Source organism: Aythya fuligula, chromosome 8 (genome assembly GCF_009819795.1).
Source record: "Aythya fuligula isolate bAytFul2 chromosome 8, bAytFul2.pri, whole genome shotgun sequence".
NCBI lineage: Eukaryota > Metazoa > Chordata > Aves > Anseriformes > Anatidae > Aythya > Aythya fuligula.
This window is the reverse complement of record NC_045566.1, coordinates 19,973,408-19,986,133: the sequence shown is the minus strand read 5'-3', so window position 1 is coordinate 19,986,133 and position 12,726 is coordinate 19,973,408. Positions and strand designations below refer to the sequence as shown.

At 50.4% G+C, this 12,726-nt stretch overlaps 1 protein-coding gene across 1 annotated transcript in view; it reads left to right on the top strand.

Annotated features, from left to right (window-relative positions):
• Positions 1–5,508, top strand: part of COP1 (COP1 E3 ubiquitin ligase) — a 125,042-nt gene extending 119,534 nt beyond the window's left edge. Inside the window, exons 19-20 of the mRNA XM_032192085.1 lie at positions 2,360–2,404; positions 4,395–5,508. Of these exons, the coding sequence (XP_032047976.1) occupies positions 2,360–2,404; positions 4,395–4,412 (63 nt within the window). The 3' untranslated portion in view covers positions 4,413–5,508. The remainder of the gene's footprint in view (positions 1–2,359; positions 2,405–4,394) is intronic.
• The last annotated feature ends 7,218 nt before the right edge of the window (positions 5,509–12,726 follow it).

Here is a 12,726-nt window from a genome sequence, read left to right as displayed (position 1 = left end):
CCTGCAGCAAGCAAGGAGGGATGGAGAAGGCCAACCTTCTGACCTTCCTGCCCTACAGAGTCACAAAGTGGTAGCGATAAAGCAGGACGTGCAAGCGAAGCTGACAGTGATAGCCTGAGATCTGTAGATGCTTGTAGCGGTGCCACAGGGGAAATAGGTATCCCACCAGCTAGGTGGCCGTGGTGGTTGTCTTTTGAGGTAACTCCATTCACGTGTGCCCTGTCCAAAAAGGTCGGTTCAGTGCATGGCTGTTGCAAGTTAGAAACCTGCAGGTCTCTTCCTACTATCTAAGCGTCTTTGTGACTTGCTTAGGTTTTAACGCATTGAATGTATTGGCTGTTTTACAGGCAACACAGAAGGAAGAGAGTTGTTCCTCTAGAGGATTCAAGAAGTTACTTAGCTGTGTTCCCAGAGAAGCAATGTTAGAGCGCCTTAACACACGAGTCGCTGTTCGTTCCATGACAGATTTGGTGCTAATTTTGCTGCTGTCTGCTCCTGTTTGTGTCTCCTGTTTCTGGATGAAAGCAGCAGAGCAGTGATTAGCTCAGACCCTGCTGAAAAAAAACTGTGCCTCTGAAGAACAAGAGAGAGAGAGTATATTACTCTCTGGCATTTTTATTTTATTTAGCAAGGTAAAACTGTTCATTGAGCCAGAGTTCATTTACAGTGGTACCCCAGCAGACTGCAGCCACAGGATGAATTACCAATCACTTGCAGTGAAAACGGGAATCGTTCAGACCCTGGATTGTCTGTACCCAGGAGTTCAAGTCTCTGGCACTTCTCAACAGATTGGTACCCGTGCCTCTCTTCCAAAATCCTATCAGGCATCCCAGAGCAATCTGGTACCTGTTCTGGTTCCCAAAGCACACTTAGATCTGCGTTCCCCCTGGTGTTTTCTGATTGTAACTGTTAACCAGGAGCTGGGGAGTTCACAGGATTAGACTTTGCTAGCCACCAAATTAATGGAAATTGGAGTATATGCTTCCTTTGAGGATGTATTTTCTTCTTGGGAGCTTTGACTTTGGAGGATCATTGCTGAGATAATACCAGGAGTCGTAACTAATCCCCTAATGGGTAGTACTGGGGGTGAACAAATCTATTTATAACAATTAGCCCAGCAGGCTATCAGAAGGCTGCTCTTACCTGATCAGTGGGTTTTCATGTCAGAAAGGATTTCTCTCCCTCTGCTTGAGAGCTGGTGGCTGTGCAGGCTCCTGAATCTGGTGGCGAGGCAGCATGCAAGTCCATCCATCCCCTTGTGCCCTGACCACATTGTACCTGCTGCCCACGGGGCTGCCTCTCCACCTCCAGCCCCAAATGCCAGCGGGGCTGTTCCAGTCACCGGCTTCCTCTAAAAATGCAGGTGTTAAGTGACGGGATAATTACAGCGAGTTTCTATGAGGATGGATAGCAGCAGCATGAGAAATTGAAAGACATGCCTGAGGAAAAAAAATACCAGCTACCCTCAGACAAAGCAGCTTGTGCTGGGCGGTTTGGCAGCATCGCCTATGACCACTGGTGCCATTGCCCCAGCGCTCACTTCTGATAGGGTTTTTGGCACCTGGTTCCTTTGGGGCTTCCCTTCCCCAAAAGGTTTTGGTTCGGGAGGGTGTGTTTGCACTCGCTGGTCACGTCAGGAGTTCAGTCTGAAGGGCAGAAGCTCTCCTGTCCGTGGCTGGCACCTGCTGTTAGCCTGGGGTTGCCCAGCTGGGGTGGCGGAGCATTAATTTGCAGACAACCAGGATATCTCCAAAGGAAATTCCATCAATTTGCAGGAGGTAAATCGATGCTGTCTTTCTGAGTAATAGCAGGGCTGAAGCCCTTTCTTCTCCTCCAAATTTTGTGTAGTTGCTATTGCTTTCTAATGGTGGGTAAGACAAAGCTGCTGCTCTTTGTTTTACTGGTCTGAAACCTCTCAGCTGGGCAGGAGGTTGGGTGGCCTCAGAGCTGGAGAGGTTTTGTCACGTTGATGAGTCAGTTCAGTTAAGAAAGGCACCAGAGACCTTTGTCCATATGCTGCCAAAAGATGAAAATGATTGTTGTTATTTGCCCACTTCACAGGGAGGCTGTAAGGATTAATTCATGTTTGTAAATTGCTTTTGAGATTTAAAGCTCTGTACAAGCAGTAAGGATTATTGCTTTCTAATTCTTTAAGGCAACATAACTTTTTATAAAGACTTTCAGCTTCCAGAGCACCCTGGAAATGGGAAGAGTTAAGTTCTCTTGCAATCAGATCTACCCCTAATATCTAAAGGAAAAAGCAAACTACTTCACTACTGCTTCAAAAAAAAAAAAAAAAAAGGGGGGGGGGGGAAAACTGTCAATGGTGAATTGTGACAGTGCCTCTTCTTTTTTTCAGGAGTCCAACGTGCTGATTGCTGCTAACAGTCAGGGTACAATTAAGGTAAGTTATTTCATGCATCTTCTCTTTAAGCACTTGAATCCGTTGTTAGCAAAGAGCAAGGTCACAGACATGGTACAGCCAGGAGAAACCATTAGAGGAGGTCATCCCAGCTGTGGAAGTTTGCAATTTAAATGATGTATTTGCCTCTGGCACACGGAGGAATGAGCAGACAGCACAAGAGCAATGAAACAGAGGTAGAGACGAGGTGGAGAAAAGCTGCTGGCAGCTGCCCAGCACCCACCATGCCTCCACCACTCTGGGTGGTGCGCAGGGAAACCAGCTTGCATCGGGGAGAGCTCGGTGCTCGGCAGTGATGTGCTGCTTAGATTAAACCTGGGCCCGGCGCTGGGTTTTATGTATGCAGTATTTTTCTTGACTGATAATAGGTGCCATGTCTCAGTTGCCACAGCAGCCGCTGGGTTTTCGCATTGGTTCAAAAGCAGCTGCGTGGCGTTGCTTTGAATGGGGAGGTTTTAAATTAGTGCTGTCTGGCACAAACATCTCCACGCGCTCGTGTTGATTTTTGTGACAGCAGAGGAGGCTCTGCGTTAGCTCGCTGGCATTAGCCAGACCCCGTTCTCTGGCTGCTGCCGATGTGGGGTGCAGTAGAGCTGAAAGCTGAGCTCCTGATGTGCAGCCAGCTAGAGCAGTGCTTGAAATGAGCAGGGATGCTCCCTCGCCTTGCCTACTCCAAGCGCACGGACTGACTTTAACAGACAGCAGCTGCCAGCGTAGGGTTTTATGAAAGCAACAGCCTTCCCCGTGCACAGAAGAGAAGCGAATGTTTTGCCAGGTTTTCAGCACTCAGATAAAAGTCTCTCCAGAATATCTGTTCGATGCATTTCTATCCACGAAGCATCGAGCAATATGAAAAAGGCTTTGTCCCCCTTCGCGTGCGTATCAAATGGGTAGCCAGGCAAAATTAGTTCCAAGCCCAGGTGCTGGCTGCTCTGGAGAGCCTTGGATCCACTATCATCCTTGACTGAGCTCAGCAGCATTCACCTCACCATGCTCTTGGGGCTTGGTGGTTAGTGCTGCGTGCATGTGGCCCAGAGCTCTGACACTCTGTAGCTGCTGATAAAGGTATTTACTTGCTGTCTGCAAAGCTGCATGCTGGGTTGCCACCCTGGTGAAGCTGTGAGACTCCTCCCGATTCTCCCTTGTGCCCCTGTTGTGCTGGCAGTTCTGTGAAACCAGACCAGAGCCAATAATCTGTACGATGCTGGAAAAAAAAAAAAAAAAAAGAAAAAAAAATCCAGAAAAAAATCACTGAAAAGGCAGAAATGAGGGGAGACCCAAGTGTCCTCTGTGTGTGTGACAAAATTTATTTTTTTCTTCCTTTTTTTAGGCCACAAGTGGTATGGTTACTCCTGTTATTGCAGTGTGTGATGCTGTAGCCTTTTGTTTGTAGGTGACTAATTTATCAGGCTTTGGAACTGGTTGCTTGTTACTTCGGTCACTTCCTTCTTAGTAAAATGGGCAAAGCATACAGATGCTGTTGATATCTTTAAGTGAATTAAGCAGCAACAGGAGAGGTTTTGCTCATGCTCTTTGCTTCTTAATGAGAGAAGGTGGAGGGAGGAATGTGTAAACAGCCAAGGTTATTTGAATTGTGATATTTCCATTTGAATTTATCAGCAGGCAGGGGGGATGGTGTGATGGTCTGGCAGGGCCTGGGAAAGGGCTGAATTTGCAATTACACCATGGGCACAAACCCCCTTCAGCCGTGCCATCCTATACTTGTGGGCTAAAGCCTTTAGCCCTCCCTGCTAAAACCAGCCTGGGGTATTACTGGCTGTACAAATCACTCAGCAGGTGCCACCCCTCACAGTTCTTGTCTCATCGCGTGGTATTACTGCGTGCTGGTGAGTAAAGGGGAAAAGGGGAGACAGGAAGGGTCAGACATGTCCTAGTGATCTATATGCTGATATAGGAGGTAATGAGTGTCGTAAATTCATATTCTAAATGTCTTGTCTTCCCTATTAATCAGGTACTGGAGCTGGTATGAAGGGTTTTCTCTCAAGGCTTGAGGTACTTGGTCCTGCTGATATGCTACAGTGTTCATCTGGAATCCTCAGTGGGACAAGAAACCGAAACCACCTTGATGTTCTTCCCCAAAACCATCGCGTTTGTTTTTTTTGTTTTCCATTTATGGACTTTTGAGGACATTTTGAGACACTGGGAACACCAGTGAACTGTCTGCCATCAACATTAACTCCACAGACTTTGCTGCTGCTGGTGGTGGTATGGTTGTCTAATTTTTATGATAGGAAAACAAATTCTTTTAAATAAAAACAAAAAGGAATAATAAAATTTATTGAGCCACAAGCTGAAGCTGGAAGATTCTCTCTTGTTGCATATGGGAACAGATTTTCTTGGGAAGGGAACTTACAGGACCACACAGGGCTGCTGTCAGTTGCACATCTCCAGTTACCTTTACCTGGACTGTTCATCCCTACTGGGGGGAAAAAAGTCTCCAAGCCGTACCTGGACACGCAAGCAATTCATTTTGAGATATGGTTGAGTTGTTCCTTTGACTTTTTGATTTTTATTTTAGATGCATTAAATGTTGAGAAATTGTCACCCAGGTTGACGCCGCTGGAGACTGTAGTCCTCTGGTTGTCAAGAAGAGAAGGGCAGCTTCCTTGCTCTTCTTTGTGCCCATGCTTCAACCCAAAGGGGCTGCTCCGAAGGAGAGGAGCAAGTCATCCATTCACCCACGTGAGCCTGGCCCTTCCTGCTGCCTGCCAACAACTGTGCTGAAGTGACCTGAACCTGGCACCCGGACTGACCTCACCGAGACGTCGCGCAGTAACGACCTCACCACCACTGATCTGGCTGTGTTTGACTATCCCAGCTAGAGTAGAAAGTCTCTTGATCCAGTTACCAAAGCCCTGCACCACTACTGTCCCGTGTGGTCCGATTGCGTTTGCCCCTCTGCAAACCATCCGTGGGAGCTGAGCATTGTGAACGTTGTAATAAGAGAGGGGATGGAGTTGGTTTGTAATGTGTTTCAGAGCCATGATATAAGTAGCCTTATTTTTAATGGTCATGCATACACTTAAATTGTACATACAGAGGGGGAATAAAGCGTGAAGCTAAGAGTTGTTGTTGCTTTGTTGGCAGAATACGGGGGGGTAAGAAGGTGCAGACAGACTTCAGGAGTAACAGTCCTGGGGAGCTGCCAGGACTTGTTAGGCTGGGAGGCGGAGTTGGTGGGTGGAGTGTCTGTTCTGGTTGTGTCTGGCAAAGGTGTGATATGTGCAGCAGTACCTGGAGGAAGCGTTTCCATTCACAGACAGCACTCCTGGGATTCACTCACAGCCGTGCTCATCTCCCTTGTGTCCCTGAGGCTGGGGTTGCTGCACAGGCATAGCGCTCTCTGCATGGGCAGAGTGAAGTCCTGCTCCACTCAGGCCACCCATCAAGCAGCTGTAGCTGCTGAAAGGTGTTGTATGTCCTTCACGTGTTAAACACCTGATACTGCTCTTCCCAGAAGGGTTGTGGGGTCTTGCGACCTCCTTTGGTCACAAGGCAAAAAAAAAATAAAAATAAAAGATGCTCTTAGTATCTTAGTATGAAACAAAGGAGAAGGGATGAAGGCTCGTAGCAAAGCTGGGGACAGATCCTGTCCTGCGTCAGTTTGTGCGTTCCTTGGTTCCTTGAGCTGACGGCCGTGGCTCTCAGCAGGTGGGTGTAGGACACGATCATTTGGCAGAGTCATGGCTGGGGGGAGGAAGCGCAGGGCGCTGAGCTGCAGGAGCTGTGTGGGCAGCACCCTGTGCGCGCTGGGCTTCGCCCACGGTCACTGGCATGCCAGGGGAATGAGAAAAATCACAAGATGGTGTTTGTCCTGCTCTGGGGTACTATCTGCAGGTCTCAGCCACGTGAGTCACCAGAGTCACTGTGGCAGAAGGGATCGAAATTGGCTCTGTCAGAGTCGGGGCAGCCGATGCTCCCTGCCAAGTGCCCATTTCCAGAGGCTGCTGGTGGGTGACTGCGCCCTGAGCCCTGCCAGCAGCCCTTGCCCCCTCTGCTTTCCCTCGCTTCGATCTCAGCTTTCCCCCAGCCTCTCTCATTTATTGGTGCCTATTGATTTATTCTGTGAGCTGCTGTTGTTGTGTCTGGTGTTTTGATGAGAGCCTGTGGGCGCTTCCCCTTGTACCCCAGCTCTGTGCCACGGGCAGCCACTTTTTGTCAAGCGCCTGCCTGCCTTCTCTGCCCCCCACGTTGAGCGGCCTCTGTGTTTTAAATTGAAATGGCTCTGCTGAAGCCGAGATGCTCAAAAACAGAAGGGAAAACAGCTATTTTGAATGCTGCAAGGTTACTCCTCGAATTAAGCAGGGAAAACAGTTTAACATCAGCCTTCTTTATTTTTTAGGTTTTCATTCTGCTTCAATCAAGATAAAATGCAAATTTGGTGTCTGGCCCTAATTAGAAACACAGCAGCTCATAAACACAAGTTGATGGCATTTTTTGTCTTTGTCTTTTTGTCACAAGTGATACGCTCTTTATTTTAATCCCCTTAATTTTCCTTCCTTCAGGTAACTCTCTGCTGTTGATGTATATTAAGCTGCATATAATTACTTACTGTAATCTTTTAGCAGCGTTTGGTTCAATTTCTTCCAACTTAGTCGCTGCTCTCCCAAGCCCTTGCTTTGCCGTGTGTTACCCTAAAGAAAAGCGACCCATGTGGAAGGACAGGGCCCCCTCCCAGTCACTGTGCCTGCAGAAGAGGCAATGTGCTGACTGCGCAGCCTTGCAAAGGGTCTCGTCTGCTGCCTTGAGAAGCCATCCAGGGCTTGGAGATGCTCAAACGCGTGACCGAGCCAGGACAGAGATTCGTAAGTCCCTCTGGGAAACTCAGTCCAGTGCTGAGCTGCTCTCACTGCAAAAGTTAACTGCAGGTGGTGGACACTGGTCCAGAATAGTTTTTGGTTTTGCCTCCGGTGTTTGTGTCCCTGGGAGAGGTGCTGGGCGAGGAAGGCTTTTCTTTGAGAAAGGGAATTGGAAATCCCGCACGGCAAGCCAGCCTCTTTAATTAATTTCAAAGCATTCAATAGAAGAGTAGGAGGAACATGCTTCAGTGCTAGAAAGGAGTTCATAGCTGGAGGGAATTGAAAATGATGGTCAAGGGGAAATTTAAATTAATATCAATATGTTGGTGCTCTTCAGTGAGCGCAGGCAGGCCGCGAATGCCAGCGTTCGACCCGCGTGCTGGGTCCTTGTTTGTTTAGAGTAATTCTGTTTAACCACGGAAGGTTGCAAAGACACCCACAGATAATTGGAAAGGCAAGTCCAGCTCCTTCCTTGTTCATGAGTCCTCTTTCTCTTTTTTGGAGGCCAGCAATAGCCAGCAGGCAGCGGTCAGAGGTGCAGCAGCACCATGATGCGTGCCTTGAAGAAAGCAAGAAGGCAAGCCCAGGTGTAGCAGGACCTGTGACATGGGACCAGAGCCCACATCTCTTCTTCCTTCAGAGAGGCGGCTGTAGGCATCCCCACAGCCTTCTGGTGACCATCACCAGATGCTTTGCTTTGGGTTTGCTTTCAGAGCAGGTTCTTGGATTGTGGGTCTTATCCTCTCTGTTCAACAAGGCAGTACAAGGGTATTTGGTCCACATCTTCAGGGGCTTTGATAATAAAGTGGTTGGGTGGGTTAAAGCACAGCTTCCTTCTCTGCTCCACCTTAGCAAACCACTTCAGGAGGCTTTTCAAAAGCAGCAGGTTTCAATGTTTCCATTTTGACTTTCACCCCTTAAATCTGGGTCTGGGTGATGATTCACCATCGCAGGATCAGAATTTGTCCTATAAAATCAAGCAGCAGGAAAAAGCCCTCGGGTGAGGGAGTGATGTGGGATCTCCTCAGGGACTTGAATGAGCAGCACCAGCCCCAGCATCCTCCCCAAAATCTCTGCCCGCTTGGATCAGCCACAGTTGGACGGCAGGAGAGGGCTGGGAGCACGCTGTCACTTCGTCTCCAAAATCCTCCCAGGCAGTCGAAGAAAATAATTTGGAGGCTTTCAAATATGAAGAATGTAAAGGCCATCCTTAGGAGGCATGAATAATAGCAAGTGACAGCCCAAACTGAGCCAGCAGTGCGAGCCCAACGCCAATCCCACCCTGGCTGTGCCCGTGCAGCCGGGGCCCTGGGCAAGGCTCTGTGCTGGGCGCCAGCTCCTTTTCCTGGGGTTGCTGTAGGGGTGGCCCCTTTTACAAGGTTGGCAGCCACTTGCTCGTGTGTCCCCCCCTCCACTGCCAGCCGGTGCCTGCGCCCTACCCCACCTCGTCCCTTGGGGCTGGGCCCCTCGCAGTAGATGGAGATGGGTGCAGGAACATCCACATGCAGGTAAGGAGCAGTCTTGGTGCCTCCTTGGGGCTGCGGGACCCCCTTTGGCCAAATGCCACAGCAGGGCTGGACCTGCTAAACCCACTTAGGGTCCAGAGCTGGACCCTAAACCCATTTACCCATGGGGATGCTCCTGCTGGAGCTCTCCCCAGGCTCAGGAGCATCCTCATGGGTAAATGGGTTTAGGGGATCTTTTTTACAGAATTACTTCTCCTTTCCGTCTTTCAGGGACCACTCCTCCCCTGCTGGTTTGCATTTGCTCGACAGCAGCAAAAAACACCCTGAAGGCACTATTGATCTGTGGTGGGGGCAGAGGGGCAGCGAAGCGGGGCGACCCCTCCAAGGCATGAGAGCATCGCTGCTCCCATCACGGATGGGTGACACTGAGCCAAAGCCCAGCAGACTGTGAGGATGAGTTGGGGACTGAGCAGCACTGGGGCTCAGAAATTATTTGGGAACAGCACGGGTGCCAAAATGATGCTCACGGAGGGGTGGGAGAATAACACACACTGGTCACCCGCCGGGTTTCTGGTGCCCAAGAGCAGGCAGCATCCCATGTGCTCTCTTTCCCCCTCCACGTTTCCTTTCCTCCTCTTCTTTTTTCCCCATAGGAGATTAATGGTAATTCTTTGTCTTTTAACATGACTGTGCCTTACAAATTCTCTCTCTCGCCTTCATCCTTTAAATTATCCACATAATAAAATATGCATTCAGTGATTTCAGGTCATAATTTGATCTACTTAGGGAAGAAAAGGGATGATGGAGAAGGGTTGCCAGCATGCTCCACTTTCATCCATTTATCTTTATTTATCATCTTTCTTTCCTAATAACCCATGTGCAGCCCCGTGATGCCAACACCCCTACCTACGTGCTGCTTCCTTGCAGAACAAGTCCTGTGCTGTGCTCTGGCTTGGTGGGACCCGGTGAGCCCCAAGCCCCTGTCTGTTGGTGAAGGTGTTGTTACAGGGCTGGGAACATCGAGCAGGGGGCATTGAGCTGCTGGCAGTCAGGGACAGAGCTGCAGGGACAGCAGCGCACATAAACCCTGCTGCAGCATCCCCAGGACACAAGTTTGGGTTGACTCCTGTTGCTGTTAAGTTCCTGCCCAAGAAACGGAGCTGAATGATGGTGAACAGGAGCTGGGGTTTGCAGGACTGCCACAAGCCAGCTGCAGGCTGTTCAACAACCCAGCAGAGCTGGGCACTCCCAGCTGCTGGCCCTGCCTGGGCTCAGTTTTACCCAGCTGTGTAATGAGCGTGAATTCACCACCATGCAAAGCCCAAGCATCTTATCCCGCAGAACAGGAGTGGGGGCAAGGATCCCTCCTTCCTCTTGTCCCTCAGGGAGCTGTGGGAGGCAGGGGCTGTTGTATGGCAGCGGGTGATGCAGCTGTGGAGCGAGTCCCCTTCTGGCCACTTCTGTCCCCAGAGCCACTGGCTGCTGCCGGAGCCCTCCTCCCCACGGCACGCAGGGCTGCCAGAGTCTCATTTCAGTACCAGACGCTAAACCTGAACGTGGAATGTAATTGCTTTAATACCCTCCTTAACGTGCTGCAACATTGGAATGAATTTTCTTGGTAAGAGCAGCACCCAAGGGAATTTTGCATTTTAAAAAAAAAACAGGAGCCCGCTGTACGCTGCTGCAAATTCCCCCTGCGCTCCCCTCTGCCCCACGGCTGAGGAGGGGATGGAGATGCAGAAGGCGAGGGTCCCCCACCCTGGGGCTGATGCCACTCCTCTGCCCACCCCCTCAAACTGTGCCTGTGCCCAAGGACCGAGCCACCCTCACCCGGTGCCCCAAGGTTTGGAGAAGAGCAGCAGCAAGCGGCGAGCAAGCCAGATGCAGCGTGCGAGCGCCCACGCTGCGAGCATGTCGGGCTTGTTTGCCACAAAAATCATGGTTTAAAATCCCTGTGCTTAGCGTGGTCCGTGTAACAATGTCCCCAGGGTGCCTATTTTTCCTGTAGCTGTTTACAGAGCTATTTGTCTGTCTGCAAGCTGGCGAAGCCTCTCGTTACCCTGACGCAAAGCTATCGGTTTCAGCAGCACTGGTGGGGCTGTGGTGTGGGCGCCTGGGTAGGAGGGGGTTGGTTTGGGTAAAGGAGATTTTCTAGGAACAAGGTTTTGGAAAGTCTGTGAAACAAGAGGTTGCAAAGAGGAGAACATCCAAAAATACTGTTTTCTGGACATGATGGGGTAAAAAACTTGCCTGCCCTTGCTTTACGTCATCCAGCATTGTGGCCAAAGATTCTCTTTCAGAATAAATAATCCTGCTTGCCTGGACTCATTTAAGTCAGAGAGGCACTGAAATGCCCCTGCAGAAGGACAGCTCTGTGCCTGTGAACCCCTTGCTTCTGTCTTCCCGGTGCCACCTGAGGCTCAGCCAGCGATGAACCCGACATTAAACACACTCCTCCGTGAGGGCTGGGGACATCACCCAGCCTCTTGCCTTCCTTTTTGAGTGATTTATTCTGGTGATGGAGATGCTCTCAGCACGGACAAATGAGAAAACAAGGGCTTGTGCTGCAATGATGCTTTGATGGTGAGGCGTTAACATCAGCACCACTTACCTGGGACGGCATGGAAGCCGGAGAGGGAGAAGGACCAAAGAGGAGGATGGGTGGCCGGAGGCACGGCCTCAATCTGCCCCTGCAGAAATGCCACCAACCTCGTCCCCAAAAGCCACGGAGAAGGTGCCAGGTCTCTGCCATTGAGCAGGGGAGCAAGGGGAGCTTTTCTGCTGGGCATTGACTTGTTTCCTGCTGCAGCTGCTCTGTCTGCCTCTGCTCTGCACTGCAAGCCACAGGATTTCCCAATGCTGCGTCCCCAGGGCGAGCTCGGACTCCATGGCCACGCACCACAGCATCGTGCCTGGGGGAGCCGGGTTGTATTTTGCCAGTGAAGAGGATGCCCAAGTGCAACACTGGGGCTCAGTTCAGCACCATTTGCTTTCCAAATGCGTAGCGTTTGGAGGCTGTGTGATGGGAGCAGCCTGGCGAAGCCCCTGCTAGGGGGACAACTGCTGCTGTGCAATTGCTGCACCAGTCTGGGACAAGACTGGCAGAGATGGGGCAAGATGCCCACAAAGCCAAAGCAGTTGTGCTGAAAGCAGCAGGAGCGCAGATCCACCCGGTGGCTTTTCTCCAAAGCCGGAACCCTTTTGGATCCTTTTTGTTGTTTTTCTTTTTTTTTTGTTTTCTCTTTTTAAAATTCTTTTTCCTACAGCGCCACCTCTCCCAAAGAGCAACAGGTGTCCGTGCTGTCAGCGGCACCACTGGGTCATTTCCTTCAGAGGCAAAATGAAAAATCCATTTGGTTTCTTGTGTGCTGCCTGTGGTCTATAAACACAGCTTTATTGGATGTTTTCAGAAAGCTATCTGCTCGTAATAAGCATTTTATATACGCGGTTTCAGCTGCGACCCGCCTGCTGGAGCAGCGCGAGCGCGCAGCGATGCCGCACAGTAATATTAATGTTCAGCCAAAAAAAATTCCCCGGTTTCTGCCCAGCAAGGTCAAACACGCTGCTTGCAGGGCCACTTGCTGGCCTCTCCAGCCCAGGGCTGCCGCCTGGTTTTGCTTTGCTCCATACGCACCCAGCAGCGTTCACCCTTGCCCAGCTGCTGCATGGGAGCAGATTTCTGGGGGTTGATATGAGGGCGCAGGACGTGTGGAAAGGTTGGGTTGAGGTTTGCCCAGGACACCAGCCAGGTATTGGTGCTTCTGCTTGCTGATGCTGGTGAGGTTGCTGCCTCTGCCCCGGAGCCGTGCAGTGTGGCTCATAAGGATTAGGTTGGAGCCACTGCTGGAAACTGCCTAACCCCACGCGCATCCTCAGGCTGGCTTTGCCTTTTCCAACTTTGGTGAACCAGCTCAGCTGGGAAATAACCTCAGCCAGCAACGGCACTACTCCTCGCTGAGCACAAAGCTTTGGGAGGCTCATTACTTTGAATATTCAGCTAAGTTGTGAAATCGAAAGG